The 17107-nt window shown below is 43.2% G+C and overlaps 1 protein-coding gene across 3 annotated transcripts in view; it reads left to right on the forward strand.

Annotated features, from left to right (window-relative positions):
* LOC140725744 (mediator of RNA polymerase II transcription subunit 12-like protein) overlaps positions 1-17107 on the forward strand; it is a 676368-nt gene that overhangs the window by 499844 nt on the left and 159417 nt on the right. For all 3 annotated transcript variants that reach the window (XM_073041599.1, XM_073041601.1, XM_073041600.1), the window contains exons 19-21: positions 3818-3961; positions 8405-8568; positions 11763-11894. In XM_073041599.1, coding sequence (XP_072897700.1) covers positions 3818-3961; positions 8405-8568; positions 11763-11894 — 440 coding nt within the window. The remainder of the gene's footprint in view (positions 1-3817; positions 3962-8404; positions 8569-11762; positions 11895-17107) is intronic.

Here is a 17107-nt window from a genome sequence, read left to right on the forward strand (position 1 = left end):
GATGACCGTGGCATAGAAGCTGCCCGTAAGCCTGGAGATAGGAATTCCCAAGCTTGTCCTCAGTGGAACAAGCTTGGTGAGTAGAGAGAATGCCTGTGCTGGGGAGACTCTGGGACCAGAGGGCACAGCCTCAGAATAGAAGAATGTCACTTTAGAAGAGAGATGATGAAGAATTTCTTTAACCAGGGAGTGGTGAATCTGTGGAACTCATTGCCAGAGATGGCTGCGGAGGCCAAGTTATTGGTTATATTTAAAACAGACGTTGATTTGGTTAGTAAGGGTGTTAAGTGTTACCAGGAGAATGTGGCTGAGTGATATAACAAATCGATGGGCCCAATGGCCTAATTCCGCTGAGATGTCTTACGGTGGGGTCTTTGACTATCTGCTTGCTTCTCCAAGGCAGCAAGAAATACATCCAGCGGGGAGGCTCTGTTTTCTGATGAGCTGAGCTCTGTGCAGTTTCTTGCTGCAGTTCATATCCTCCAACTTAATAAGAGGGATCTTGTGCACTCAATTTCACTTCCTTTATTAAAACTGGTGACCACAGCTGCTGTTGGTGATGATCACACATCATGCAGCAGCTCAGAGCTATATCTTGAAGGATTATACTGCAATTTCTGCATTAGTCTCCTCACTCTTTGCTATAAAAAATTAATCCACCTCAGTTGAATAATGATCAAATATCAGATGGTTTTTGTTTAAGTAATCACATTTCCTGTGGAGATGTTATTTATCTATTTAGCTGCAGCATGGACTAGGCCCTCCCGCACCTTGATCCATGTCGCCCAGCAATCTCCTGCTTTAATCCTCGCTTAAGGGACAATTTGTAATAGCCAGTTAACCTACCAACTGGCACTGTAGGAGGAAACTGGGGTGTCCAGAGGAAACTTACGCCGTCACTGGGAGAATATACAAACACCTTACAGGCAGCAGTGGGATTTGAACTCTTGTCGTCTGCACTGTAAAATGTCGTGCTGATCACTACACTACCGAAGGCATCACTGCAAATCAGGACTCACGTTAAATGATTTGAATTAGGTTCAGATTAGTTATCCTATACACTGGGCTGCAGTGAAATACCTCACTTGCGTGAAGGTCACGGACTAAACAGTGTACGTTACGACGATAAATGTAACAATAAATATAGTGATGAGTGATAAACAGCTGAATGGTGCGAAGATCTACCATCAGATTTCTGAATGGACAATGAGGCAACACCTGAACATTATTAATAATAATTACCTCATTATCTTTTGTTCTCTCACACAGTCAGTCACCATGGGGACGATGTGTTTAAGTAACAGCAGCTATCATATACGTAACAATTTATAGTGTACCCAAAGGTCATTTGATACTCCTGAAGATTTGAGACTGAGCCACACAAGTGACATTAGACCAGATAGAAACATAGAAAACCTACAGCAAAATACAGGCCTTTTGCCCACAAAGCTGTGCCGAACATGTCCCTACCTTAGAACTACCTAGGCTTTATGAATAGCCCTCTAGTTTTCTATTTAATATTTTTCTATTTAAAATAATAGAATAATAATATAATAATTTATTTATTAAGCTCCACGTAGCCATCCAGGAGTCTCTAAAAAGACTCTATTGTTTTCACCTCCACTGCCGCTGCCTGCAGCCCATTCCACACACTCACCACTCTCTGCGTAAAAAACTTACCCCTGACGTCACCTCTGTACCTACTTCCAAGCACCTAAAAACTGTGCCCTCTCATGCTAGCCATTTCAGCCCTGAGAAAAAGCCTTTGACTATCCACATGATCAATGCCTCTCATCATCTTATGCACCTCTATCAGGTCACCTCTCATCCTCCGTTGCTCCAAGGAGAAAAGGCCGAGTTCACTCAACCTATCCTCATTAGGCATACTCCCCAATCCAGGCAACATCCTTCTTAATCTCCTCTGCACCCTTTCTATGGTTTCCATGTCCTTCCTGTAGTGAAGCAAGTCTTGGGCTGTGTTTTAAAGGAGAAAAGTTGGAGGCAAGGAGAGATTTAGGGAGGGTGTTCCAGAGAATCTAATGTGTGTAGGGCTAGCAGCCAGAAATCGAACAATTGAATTCAGGGAGACTCATACGGTCATAACTGAAGGAGTGTTGGTGTGGAGGATTTTATAGTGAGAGGAGTTCACAAAGAGGAAGGAGGGGGAGAGATCTTGGAATGATTCAAAAACAGTGAAGAGAATTTTAAAATTGAACTGTTGCTTTAGATTGACACACAGAGGAAAGACAAAAAAATCAATTCAAGTTTAACTGTCATTCAACCATACATGATTGAATACGGCTAGCCAAGACAGTGTTACTCCAGGGCCAAGATGCAGAACACAGTGCCAACAGTCATACTCAGCACAAAGCACACATAGCACATACAAGATAGTAAGAACATAAAGTAAGGTACAGCCACACAGTAAAATAGTCCAGACCCAAACCATCAATGCCGCAGAAATCTGCAGTCGACCACAGTACAGCTTGTTTGTGGGAGGGAAGGGTTATTGTTCTGCTTCCTGACTTCAAAATGTTAAACTAATTCAAAGGAAAACAAGAGAGCCTGGAATGCGAGTCTAACTTTGTGTTTTGTTTTAAGTGAGTTGCCCATGTATTACGTGGTAGAGTGATGCAACTCGTATTTATCCACATCACCTGTAATGAATTATTTAGAGAGCAAGAATGCTTACTCAAACAATATATTTACAATATTACTCAAATACTATTAAAATATTAAGTACAACAGTTATATTGATTTTGGAGTAGGTTAAAAGATTATCACAACATGATGGACTAAAGGGGCCTATACTTTAAGGTACTGTACTGTTTTATGTCTGTATGTTGTGTGCTTTACAATTAAAATCTCTTGCTTTAGGAGTAGAAGTTCTCAGCTCGAAGATTCAGAGAATGATTTTAATAATGTGCATTTTGTTGAGATTGGGTTACTGAAATGCGGCAGCTAGCTTCAGGTTACCTCGGTCTGGGTGATACATATAAAGCACTTGAGTTCACTGCCGCTTTTGCTGTCAGTGTTCACTTCAGTTTGTGTTAAACTTTCATGAAGAATGTGAACGACCTGCTTTTGCAAAGGTCCCAGCACACTCCGTTGCAGATACCGGAGGTCTTAAATAGTGGGAGGATTCTGAAGGACTTAGATTAACCAGTGCTGAAAACATTGTTTTGTGTTGAAATTCAAGTTCAAGTTTATTGTCATTCAACCATACACTTGTACACAGCTAAACGAAACATCCTTCCTCCTGGGCCAAGGTGTAAAACACAGCATATCTAGTTACGATATAGCAAATACAGTCACAAAGTTATGATTAGCAGAGGTCTGTGAGTGACATGGCCTGAAGATTGACAGGGTGACATAAAGTGCGAGGTGCGTGTTTATATAAGACTGTATAATGTTCTGCACACTATTATAATAAAACAAGCAGTCGTTTAAATGTAGGAAACAGCAGCAATAACAGATGAAAAGTGGCCAGTGCAGGATGAGAGTCAGTCTGTGAGTTGGGGAGGTGGGGTAGGGCATTCAGACGGTGTGTATGGGTGCTGGGGGGCAGCAGGGTGTTAAGAAGTCTAACAGACTGGGGGAAGAAGCTGTTACCCAGCCTGACAGTTCTGGTTCTTATACTGCAGTACAGTGTGCCCGATAGTAGGAGGTCAAAGAGATTTTGAGAAGGAAGGGAGGGGTCTTTGACAATGCTAGAGGCACTGCATATGCACTATATATGCTGAATTTCTAACTCCTGTTTCTAATTCCTAACTCTTGCTAGGATACCACACTGCATTCATTTCTAATGTTCTTACAGATTTCCAGTAATGTCCTGGAACAAATCACAAGCTTTGCCTCAGGAACTTCATACCATCTGCCTTTGGCTCATCACATCCAGCTTATTTTCGATATGATGGAGTGTGCCCTTAACATCAACGGTCTAATAGACTTTGCTATCCAGGTAAGCTTGCAATCTGGATTGTTCAGGGGATAAACCAAGGATTTATGATGGAGTGATTTCACTCTGGAAGAATCTCCGGGCACCACGGTAGAGTAGTGGTTGGCACATCGCTGGGGTTTGATTTTCGCCGCTGTCGGTAAGGAATTTGTATGTTCTCCCTGCGACTGCTTGAGCTTTCTCTGGGTGCTCTGGTTTCCTCCCACAGTCCAAAGACCTGCGGGTTATGGTTAGTGAGTTGTGGGCATGCTATGCTGGTGCTGGAAGAGTTGTGACATTTGTAGGCTGTCAGCATGATCCTCGCTAATTCGATTTGATGCAAACAGCGCATTTCATTGTCTGTGATAAATAAACCCAGGCTAATCTCTGTCATTTCACCAAAGCACTTCATGTGAAATCTCTCCACTGTTGTATTGCAGGGAGTAGAACAGGGAGTAGATCTGCATCCTTATGGAGCATCTCTGACCTGAAATGATAATACCATAAGATATAGGAGCTGACTTAGTCCGTTTGGCCCATCGAGACTGCTCCATTTATTACCCCTCTCAACCCCATTCTTCTACCTGCTCCCCTAACCTCTGATGCCCTGACTAATCAAGAACCTATCAAGCTCCACTTTAAGTATACTCAGTGACTTGTCCTCCACAGCCCTCTGTGGCAATGAAATCCCCAGATTCACCACCCTCTGGCTAAAGAAATTCCTCTTCATCTCTGTTCTGAATGGACTCCCCTCTATTCTGAGGCTGTGCTCTCTGGTCCTAGACTCCACCACTGTAGGAAACATCATCTCCACATCCACTCTATCTAAGCCTTTCAGTATTCAGGTTTGTTTTCACTGTCTACATGACGTAGATTGTTGCTTTGCAGGAATAAGGCAATGCAAGGACGTAAACTTAGTGGCCACTTTATAAGGTTCCTCATTGAGTGTATGTTCGTGGTCTTTTGCTGCTGTAGTCCATCCACTTCAAGGATTGAGGCGTTGTGCTTTCAGAGATGCTCCTCTGCACACCACTGCTGTAACGTGTGGTTATTTGAGTTACTGGCACCTTCCTGTCAGCTTGAACCTGTCAGGCCATTCTCCTCTGACCTCTCTCATAAATAAGGTGATTTCACATACAGAGCTCCTAGTCAGTGGATGTTCTTTTTGTTTCTCGCACCCTTCTCTGTAAACACTAGAAACTTGTGTGTGAAACTCCCAGGAGATTAGCAATTTCTGAGATACTCAGTCTACCCTGTCTGGCAGCAACAATTATGGTCAAAGTCACTTTGATCACATTTCTTCCCCATTCTGATGTTTAATCTGAACGACAATTGAACCTCCACCATGTCTGCATGCTTTATGCTTTAAGTTGCTGCACATGATTGGCTGATTAAATAGTTGCATTAACGAGCATTACAGGTGTACCTAATAAAGTGGCCACAGAGTGTAAAATGCTCTCAGTTAGATAAGTTGCAAAAAAAAAAATAGAAATAACAAGATAATGTTTCTGGGTTCATGGACCATCCAGAAATCTGATGACGGTGGAGGAGAAGAAGCTGTTTCTGAATTGTTATTCTGTATCAAGCCCCCTTTCAAACCACTTTCATAGGGAGGGTGAACATCCAGAAGTTATTGCGCTCATAGGCACGAAGGACGTGGGTAGCAAAAGGGATGAGGTCCTGTGGAGTGATTATAGGGAGTCAGGGAAGAATTTAGGAACAGCAGGACTTTGAGTGTATTAATCTCTGGATTGAGTGTGGAACGAGCTGCCGGCAGAAGTGGTGGACGCCTGCTTGATTTCAGCATTTAAGACAAGTTTAGATAGGTACATAGATAGAAAGGGAATGGAGGGCTATTGACCAGGTGCAGGTCGATGGAACTTAGCACAGACTAGATGGGTGAAGGGCCTGTTTCTGTGCTGTAGTGCTGCATGGCTCTTCTATGACGACTTCTGGTGCCAAGTGCAAGTGAGGGTAAGAGTTGGAGGACATGGCAAAGGAATGTGTGGCTGAAAAATTGGTGTAGGGGGCAGGAATTCAGATTTTTACAGCATTGAGATTGCTTCTGGGGCAGAGATCATTTGTAAAAGAGAGACAGATTGCACCTGAATGAAGGGGGGGGGGTGCGCGTGGTGCTATTATCATGGCAGATAGATTTGGTAGTGTTACTGCTGTGGGTTTAAACTAAATTGGCAGCAGGGTAGGATCCCAACCAGCAGAGTGATAAATAAGAGGCTAGAAATTTATGCAGAATTCACTGATAGCAAGTTGAATAGATTTAACAGGCAGGAGAAAGGTCAGGAACAGGGAAAGCCAATAGGGTTAAATTACATTCATTTCAATGCAAGATGTCTGTCAGGTAAGGTGGACGAACTTTGGACTTGGATAGCGACCTAGGACTGGCAAATTATAGCCATTACGGAAACAGAGCTAAGGGTAGAACAGCACTGGCAGCTTATTGTCCTGGGGTACAGGTCCTTAAAGTGGTAGAGTTACACTGGCTTGATGCTAGAAAGTAAGAGAGCAATGGTAGAAAGTTATTTCCCAGCTGGAAGCCTGTCACTAGTGGCGTGTCTCAGCAGCTGGTCCTGGGCCCACCGTAGTTAGCAATCGATATTAATAATTTGAATAAGATTGTACGAGGCACAGTTGGTAAGTTTGCAGATGACACGAAATAGGTGGTATAGTGGACAATGAAGAAGGTTATCAAAATTACAGGGAAGTCCTGATCAGCTGGATAAGAAGGCTGAGGAATGGCAAATGGATTTTAACCTAGATAAGTGTGAACTATTGCATTTTGGAAAGTCAGATCCAGGTAGAACTTCCATAGTGAATGGCAAAAGCTCTAGTGAGTGTTGTAGGACGTAAGTGCAAGTACGTATTTCCCATAAAGTGGAGTCACAGCTAGATAGAGTGGTGAGGAAGGCTTTTAGCATGCTGGCCTTCATAAGTCACACATTGAGTCTAAACGTGGAGAGGTCATTGTGTAGTTGAACAGGGCCCTGATGAGGCCACATGTGGAGTATTGTGTTCAGTTTTGGTTGTTCCGCCATGGGAAATATATTATTAAATTGGAAAAAGTGAAGAAAAGACTTACAAGCATGTTGACAGGATTTGAGGCACTGAGTTATAGGGAAAAGTTGGACAGATTAAGTCTTTATTCTTTGGAGTGTTGGAGACTGATATGTAATCTCAAAGAAATGCATAAAATCATGAGGGGCACTGGTGGAGTGAACACACTTGGTCTTTTTTCCAAAGTTGGGCTATCAAGGACTAAAGGTTTAGGATGGGAGGGGAAACGATTAAGAAGATCTTGAGGGGCACCTTTTTACACAAGTGTTTCTATCTATGTGGAAGAGGATGTGGTCGAAGCAGGGTTAATAACAATTTTTAAAAGACATTTGAACAGGTACACAGATTGGAAAGGATTAGAAGTTTATGGGTCAAGTTTGGCCATATGGGACTAGCTTGAATGAGGCATCTTGGTCAGCCTAGAGCAGTTGGGCTGAGTGGCCTGTATCCATTCTGTGTGACTCTATGTGGCTTACGTCTAGTAGCTAATTGACTTATCAATCGGCATGTCTTTGGAATGTGAGAGGAAATTAGAACAGCTGGGGTGAGCCTTTGTGGCCAAAGGGAGAACATGTCAACTCCACGCAGACAAAACCAGAGGTCAGTATTGAACCCATATCTCTGAAACTGTGTGGATGCAGTTCTGCTAGCTGTGTCACCAATTTGTATGACAAAAAAAAAATCTTTTGCTCTCACCTCTGCAAAGTGTCAGAACTGTGTTCTCTGGTTGTTGGCCGTCCACTCATTGGAAGTACTTCAGAGGCACGGGAGATTGCAGACCCTGGAATTGGGAACAGGCTAAACACTAGGAGTTGGAGTTAGACTTGGAGATGGTCTAACTCCAAGTTAGTCTTGGAGTTCCTCCAGTGTCTTGTATATTGCATTGGAAATGATTTGTTATCTATACTATCAAAATCCTTCAGGAACTTGGCAGGTTAGATAGCATCTATGGAGAGAAATGGACAGTTAATGTTTCTGGTGGAGTCTCTTCATCTGGACATTTGAAACGTTGACTGTCCATTTCCCTCTATAGATGCTGCCCAACACACTGAGTTCCTCCAGTGTTTAGTGTGTTGCTCCGGATTCCAGCATCTGCAGTCTCTTGTGTCCCCATCAAAATCCTTCACAGTTTTGAAAATCTCTGATAACTCTCCCTTGAAATTTCTCTGCTTTTTTCAGAAAATGGCTTCCCCCATCTCTCTACGTAACTGAAACCCCTCATCCCCTCTCCCATTCCAACAATCCCTCCTCCCCTGCAAAAACCTTCATACCCTGAAGTGTGCTGTCCACAACTGGGCTGCATACTATTGCTGAGGTCTGAACCGTGAACTCTGGAAGTTTGAACTGGGTCAACTGCATACCACATGCTCTAATCCTGTGTGTTTAATGCCTCAGTTGCTGAATGAATTAAGTGTGGTGGAAGCTGAGCTGTTGCTGAAGTCTTCAAGTCTGGCTGGGAGCTACACCACAGGGCTGTGTCTGTGCATCGTGGCTGTGCTTCGACGCTACCATTCCTGCCTCGTGCTCAATCCCGACCAGACAGCACAAGTGTTTGAAGGGTGAGCTTTGCAGTTTTGTTGTCCGTATGATGTATAAGGGGTGCAGATCGGGTAAATGCAAGCAGACTTTTTCCACCGTGGTTGGGTGAGACTAGAACTAGAGGTCATGGTATGAGGGTGAACGGTGAAATGTTTAAGGGGAACATGAGGGGGAACTTCTTCACCCTGAAGGGGTCGAGAGTGTGAAGTGAGCTGCCAGCGGAAATGGTGGATGCAGGTGCGATTTCAACATTGAAGAGAAATTTGGATGGGAGGGGTATGGCGGGCTATGGACTGGGTGCAAGTCGATGGGACTAGGCAGATTAATAGCCAGCATGGATGAGATGAGCCAAACTGCACTGTAGTGAGAATGACTCTCTGATCTCTGAAATTTCTACAGATTCCTTAGTGTGCAAAAGTCAGTCATGGTTGCAGTCAAAAGTTGGTTATAGAACATTACAGCATAAGAACAGGCCCTTCGGCCCACAATATCTGTGCCATGATGCCAGATCTAACTAACCTGTACATGATCCACGTGTCTCCATTCCTCAACATCCATGAGCCTATCTTATAGCTTTTTGAATACCATTATTACATCTCCCTCCATCACCACCGCATTCTCTGTGTGAAACAAAATCTTGTCCCGTACATCTCCTTATCTCCTTTAAACACGTCTCCCCACCTCACTTTATCCTTTTTTAGAGATACAGCATGGAACAGGCCCTTCTGGCCCAATGAGCCACCCCGCCCAGCAAACCAACTACTTAACCCTAGTCTAATCACAGGATGATTTATAATGACCAATTACCCTGCTAACTGGTACGTCTTTGGACTGTGGGAAGAAACCAGAGTACCCGGAGGGAACCCATGCGGTCATAGGGAGAATGTACAAACTCCGAACAGACAGCAGTGGGAACTGAACTCCAAACTCTGACGCCCCAGGTGTAATAGCATCATACTAACTGCGCACTATTACAGAATTCAACAGTTCTAACTTTTGGAAAAGATTGACGTCTCACATAAATTTTCTAAGCTCCTCTCCGACTTCCTCTTAGTTTCTTAGGTTCCTGAGAAAACAATTAGAGTTGTTAACGATGTAAAAAGCTAGAAATGTTGCAGCAGTCGGCTAATGAAGTGAGAAAAAAAAGTTCAATATTGTCAAGTTTATTTTAAAATTTGTTCTAGAGACACGTGTAACAGGCCCTTCCAACCCAGAACTCCACACCACCACCCATGTGAACAATTAACCTAATAACCCAAACTTCTTTGGAATGTGGGCAGAAACTGGAGCACCCAGAGGAATCTCACGCTGTCCCAGGGAGAATGTACAAACTCCTTACTGACAGCAGCAGAAATTGAACCTGAGTCGCTGGCCTTGTAATACTGTTACACTAACTGCTAGGCTACCATGCCGACTGATTTGGATCAGTCTCCATCACACCGACTGAACTCCTCAACTTTTATGAAAAAGATATTGCTCCTCAGTCACAGCTGTCCATTCTTGTCACCGTCTGTCCACCATATTCCCCCCTTGACCCCTCCCACCCACCATTTTCCATGCTTCCCTCTGTCCCCCAGAAACCTGATAAAAATTTGTTTCTTCTGACACTCTCCCAAAGGAATCAATGTGTTAATCATGGCTTACCACTCACTGAATGTGTTCACCTCTGCTCACTGATTCAATAACCACCCCTTTGTCTGTTTCTAAGTCTTTCACTTGGTGTGATACCCTTCTCATTAAATTTCGCTTCATAGAGCTTAATACTTCATACTTCGTAACAGAAGTCAAGCTTATCTTCAATGTGCTGTAGGTACAGAGGAATTATTTAAGCAGCATTTGGATTTTGGATTGGAGTCAGTCTCCACTACTATCAGTTACTTCTATAAGACCATAGACTGTAAGGCATAGGAACAGAATTAGGAAGCACTACAGCAGAATACTTCCTTAGGATGATGAGAAATATTGGCATGTCCATGTTGACCCTCACCAATATTTATCGAAGCACCATAGAAAGCATCCTATCTAGATGCGTCATAGCTTGGAATGGGAACTACTGTGCCCAGGACCACAAGAAACTGAAGAGGGTTGAGGGCCCAGCTCACTGCATCATGGAAACTAGGCTTCTCAGTCCACTCTTCTCACTGCATTAATTAAGCAGGCAACATGATCAAAGACCCCCCCCACCCACCCTGGACATTCCCTGTTCTCCCCTCTTTCCATTGGCAGTAGATACAAAAGCACACTCCACCAGGCTTAAGAACAGCTTCTATCCCGCGTGTTATCAGACATTTGAAGGGGCCTCTTGAACAATAAGATGGACTTTTGTCCTCACAAGCCACCTTATCATGGCCTTAGAGCATAACAGATCAGAAGACATGGGAGCAGAATTAGACCATTTAGCCTATTGAGCCTGCTCCACCATACAATCATCCCTCTCAACCTCTTTGTACTGCTTTCTCCTCGTAACCTTTAACACCCTTACTAATCAAAAACCTGTCAACCTCTGTATTAAGTGTACCCAATGACTTGACCTCCATACCCACCCACAGACCTACCACCCTCAGGCTGAAGAAATTCCTCCTCATCTCTGTCCTAAAGGGACAACCTTGTACCTCATTGTCTACCTGCACTGCACTCTCTCTGTAAGTAACACGATATTCTACATTCTGGTATTGCTTTTCCCTGTATTACTTCAAGTCTCTGGATGCTTTCAAGAGAGAGTTAGATAGAGCTCTTAAAGATAGCGGGGTCAAGGGATATGGGGAGAGGGCAGGAACGGGGTACTGATTGTGTATCACAGTGAATGGCGGTGCTTGCTAGAAGGGCCGAATGGCCTACTCCTGCACCTACTGTCTATTGTATCAATGTGGTGAACTGGATGACATTGCAGAACAAAGTTTTTCATTGAACCTTTAGATTTAAACAGTGATCAGGATGGCACAGCTGTAAGCAAATTCTTATTAAAAATGGCGTGCGTGGTGAGGCAGAAAGGTTCATGGTTTCAGAGCTTGATCCAAATGGAGCTTGCCAATGTTTAACCTTTTTTTCTAAATCCACAGATGCTACCTGAATGGCTAAGTATTTCTAACACTTCCTGCCAGTGCTTACTACTAAAAGGTCTGAAATATTAAGTTGAGGAATAAAGAATAGGTTGATTTTTTTCAGTCCACAGACGGATTCGTCTAATTTCCCTTCTACGTCTTCTCTCTTGCAGACTCTGTGGGGTAGTAAAGCACGTTGTCAATCCTTCAGAGTGCTCCTCTCCTGAAAGGTGCATCCTGGCCTACCTGTACGACCTTTACGTATCCTGCAGCCACCTAAGAAGCAAGTTTGGTGATCTTTTCAGGTGAATAACTACACTTCCTCAGCACCTGGCAAAGGCACACTTTTTTTTTCAGGCTGCAGAAGCATTCCTTTGGTTAATTTTTTTTAACCAACCCTCAACGTAAGATCGCAAGTTCAAAGAACTTAATAAAATAGTCACTAACACAAGACATTCTGCAGACGCTGGAAATACAGAGTAATGCATACGGAATGCTGGAAGAACTCAGCAGGTCAGGGACCGTTCAAGGAAATGAATAAAAATGGATGCTTCGGCCCGGGACCCTGCTTCAGGAAGGGAGGGAAGGGAGAAGAAGCCAGAATAAGAAGCTGGGGGAGGGGAAGGGGTACAAGCAAAAAGGTGATAGATGAAGTCAGGTGGGTGGGAGAGGGAGTGAAGTAAGATGCTGAGAGGTGATAGGTGGAAAAAGCAAAGGGCTAAAGAAGTAGTAATCTGATAGGAGAGGAGAGTGGACCATGAGGGAGAGGGAAGGAGGATTGGCACCAGCAGACAGAGATAGACAGGTGAGGAAAAGAGGAGAGGCATGAGGGGAGCCAGAGTGGGGAATGGAATAAGAGGGAATGGGGGTGTGGGAAATTAGAGAAAAAAATCACAACCATTGTCTGGTCATTGTCATTGTCTACTTTATTACTAAAGTATACTTCTTTATTCTGATGCTGTTGCAACAAGAATCTTGTTCTAAATGATTCCAGTTGTAAATTATTGAAATATAATTGATATTAATAACCTGTGTGATATCTGAGCTGTGTTTGGTGATAATGGACAGAGATGTGAGAGATTTCAGTCATTATCTGAAGTGTTTACTTTGAGATTCAGCATGATAACCGGCCGTTTTGCCCAATGAGCCCACGCCACTCAATTACACCCATGTGACCAATTAACCTACTAACCCAACACACACAAAATGCTGGACGAACTCAGCAGGTTAGACAATATCTATGGAAAAGACTAAACAGTCAACATTTTGGACCAAGACCCTTCATCAGGGCTAGAATGGAAGGGGAAGTCCTGATGAAGGTCTCGGCCTGAAATGTCAACTGTTTACTCCTTTCCATAGTTGCTGCCTAACCTGCTGAGTTCCACTAACATGTTACGTGTGTTGCTTTAGATTTCCAACATCAGTAGATTTTCTCATAACTGTGAACTTACTAACCCATGTGTCTTTGGTCTGTGGGAGGACACTGGAGCACCTGAAGGAAACGTACGCAATCACAGGAGAACATCCAAACTGCTTACAGACAGCACCGGGATTTGAACCTGGGTTGCTGCTTCTGTCCTAGCAGTACACTATCTGCTATGTTTCCCAGTGTAGTCAGCAGATTATGCCCCACAAGTTGGACTTCCCTATTAAAGAAGTGGTGGTTAAATGGGAAGGGAGGAATTGACAGTAAAACATTCTGGGATGTCTTTTTGAACCATATTTTTGCAATTCTTTCTTTATATTATCTGTTATTTGTACAAAAGACTGATATCCATTTGTGGTTAAACAATTAAATATAATCCCTTGTAATTCTAAAAGGATCCTTGGTTGTTGATACATTCTTTTCAAACCATTCCAGTTGATTGAATTGTGCTTTCCAAAGTATATCTCTAAATAAAATAAAGCCTAGGATCTCTCAGCCTGTCTGTATGGGTACCGATTTAATGTTCAACCCTGTCCCAGTGAGGAAAATGATAATACCAGGGGGCATAACCTCAAGGTGATTTAAGGAAAGTATTCACCAGCCTTTGGCAAAATAGATTCCTGCTCATCTCAGTTCTTAAGGAAGTATCACGAGCAGGTTTTGGGCCCTTTATCTAAGAAAGGATGAGCTGGCATTGGAGAGGGTCGAGAGGAGGTTCACAGGAATTAATGAAATGGCTCTGGGCCTGTACTTGCTGCAGTTTAGAAGAATGAGGAGAAATCTCACTGAAGCCTGTTGAATATTGAAATGTCTAGATAGAGTGGACATGGAGAGGATGTTTCCTATGGTGGGGGAGTCTAGGATCAGAGGCCACAGCCTCAGAGAAGCTGGATGTCCCTTTAGGAAAAAGGTGACGAGGAATCTCGATAGCCAAAGGGTGGTGAATCTGTGACACGGACGGCTGTAATTGCCAAGTCATCGCGTATATTTATTGATAGGTTCTTGATTAGTAAGGGTGTCAAAGGTTTCAGGGGGAAAGCAGGAGAATGGGGTTGGGGGGGATAATCAGCCATGGTGGAATGGCAGAACAGACCCGAAGGGTTGAATGGCCTGATTCGGTTCCTATGTCCTGTGGTCTTATGGTCTTGAACTGGTGTTCAGGCATGAAAGAACTTTGTGGGAAATGATAAACCATTTCTGTTCATACCATGAGTAGACAAAATCTGTTTTCTCATTTCTGATTCTGAAGTTCTTTTACGAACTGTCCAGGTCTAGATTGGCTTCACTTTCTGGTTGATAGCTTGGTGACAGCGTGTAGATACTTTTGTTTGCGTTATGCAAAGTTTAAACGCCTCCCAAAGATAGGAATCGGAGAGAGCTGTTCTCCCTCCACACTTACCATCCAGACTTTCTGTCTTATCCGGTTACCTTCTATTCCTGTAACTTGTTTGGGTTAAAACATTAACACCTTTTCTGACTTGGCTACCTTTTTAATTAATGCCCTTAAGGTTTCGGTAATGATCCAACCGCATGAACTGCTGAGTTCCACGGTGATGAAAGAATGGCAGTGTTTCCTCATCGAGATGCTATGAGAGTTGGATCACCTTTTGCCCGCCACGTCTCCCAACCTGATATCATCTAACATGGACTGCAACCACATCGGGGTCACTAAAACAACCAGAGGGATCATTTGACAACCATCAGTTTGAAATAAAAACACCTGAGAAATGATCCTGGTGTATTTGAAAATGGGAGGAAAATAAACCAGATCGTGTTACCTTCCCTGCAAGGACTTTAATTGCTGCATTTGCTGAAATGAAAATATTAACCTTGGCACATATTATTTATTTGCATTTATTTAGAGATCCAGCACAGTAATAGGCCCTTCCAGCCCAACAATCCTGTGACACCCAATTATATCCATGTGACCAATTAACCTACTAACCCTTATGTCTTTGGAGTGTGGGAGGAAACTGGAGCGTTCAAAGGAAGCCAGCACGGTCAGTGGGGAGAACATACAAACTCCTTATAGACAGCAACAGAAATTGAACCCGGGTTGCTGGCACTGTAATAGTGTTATGCTAACCCCTACTCTACTGTGCTATTCCCTGTCACAGGCATTATATCGACTTTGTTAAAGTGCCTGGTAACTCAGCAGATTTTGCCAACCAGGTTTAATAAGGCATGGAAGAAGCTTAAGGGAACCTGATTTTTTTTTCACAGAGGATGGTGAGTGTATGGAATGAGCTGCCAGAGGAAGTGGTCAAGCTAGGCACAATTGCAATGTTTAAAAAGCATCTGTATGGATACAGGGATAGGAAAGGTTTCAAAGGATATGGGCAAATGGGACTACCGCAGGTGGACAACTTGCTCTTCATAGACAAGTTGGGCCGAAGGGCTTGTTTCCACATTGTGTAACTATGATTCTAATTGAAATTATTTGTCTTAAAGAGATCAGCTTCATTTGTCACATGTTCAGTACTGTATAAAAGCCTTGGGCACAGTGGATTTTTTATATGGTTTCACGGAGCCCTGATCTCATCATCATTGTGGCTGTCTGGGATTACCTGGAGAGACAGAATCAAGCAAGACAGCCAAAGTCTGCCGAGGAACCATGGCAAATTCTCCAAGATGCTTGGAATATCCTACCTTATTTTCTCATAAAACTGCACTGCAGTGAAGAGTACTGATGCAGTTTTAAAGGCAAAGGGTGGTCCACCAAATATTGATTTGATTTAGTTTTTTTTACTGTTCACTGCTCTTTATCATCATCTTTTGATGTTTAAAAACGTTTTCATTATTTTTGAAAGCATCTTCGCTTTACAGAATTTTTTTTACTTGTGCCTAAGACTTTTGCACAGTTCTGTACATCGAAGCATACAGTGAAATGCGTCAAAGACCAAGTCAATCTGAGGACGTGCTGCGGCCCCAATATCGCTTGCACACATCACACCGTACATCTTCGGAATGTGTGGGGAAACCAGAGCATCCGGAGGAAACCCATGTGCTCACAGGGAGAACGTACAAACTCCTTACAGACAGCAGTGGGAATTGAATCCAGGTTGCTAGTGCAGCAAATCATGACACTAACCACAATGCTACCGTGCAATGATTAATCTTTTGAGCACTTACTAAGAGCAGAAGCACCCGAGCATAAAAAACCACAAAAAGAGTGCTGAGCTATAAATGGTTCATTTTAGTTCCACCATTATAATGCTGCTTTTCAACCTCAATGGGAAACAGTATTTACTTGAAATAGTTTGGTTGCCCATTGGAAGGACTTTGATGGTCTTTAGGCAGTTGCAGAGTTGTAAACTTTTAGCTCGAGTTGTGAGGAAACTCATTGGCAGAGCAGTCGCCTGAGAACTCTGAAACTCTGGATAAAATGGCAGAATTTTATCTATTTATGTCTAATGTAAATAGACGCAGTACACCCTTGGTTATATTTTTTGCTTTATTATTTAGAGGTACAGCACAGTAAAAGGTACTGCTACTCTAGTGAGCCCATTCCACCCAATTTTACCCATGTGAACAATTAATTTACTAATCTGTATTCATAGAAAATCTACAGCACAATATAGGTCCTCCGGCCCACAAAGCTGTGCCGAACATGTCCTTACCTGAGAAATTACCCAGGGTTACCCATAGCACTCTATTTTTCTGAGCTCCATGTACCTATCCAGGAGTCTCTTAAAAGACCTTATCGTATTTGTCTCCAGCACCATCACCGGCAGCCCATTCCACACTCTCACCACTCTGCGTAAAAAAACTTACCCCTGACATCTCCTCTGTACTCACCTTTGGAGGGTGGGAGGAAATTGAAGCCTCCGGAGGAAACCCACACACTCAAGGGGAGAACATACAAACTCCTTACAGACAGCAGCAGAATTGATCCAGGGTCACTGGCTCTGTTATTGTGTTACCCTAACCACGACACCACTGTGCTACCCATGTAACTATGATGAAATGGAATAGGTCAGCAGGCTAAGATATCGATTATGGAAGGGCTGCATTCCTAGAAAATACAACTTCCTCTTCACTACTGAATCGCATGAAACATCAACAGTTCACTCTTTTCCATCGATGCTTCCC

The sequence above is a fragment of the Hemitrygon akajei genome, chromosome 3, assembly GCF_048418815.1.
Source record: "Hemitrygon akajei chromosome 3, sHemAka1.3, whole genome shotgun sequence".
Lineage (NCBI taxonomy): Eukaryota > Metazoa > Chordata > Chondrichthyes > Myliobatiformes > Dasyatidae > Hemitrygon > Hemitrygon akajei.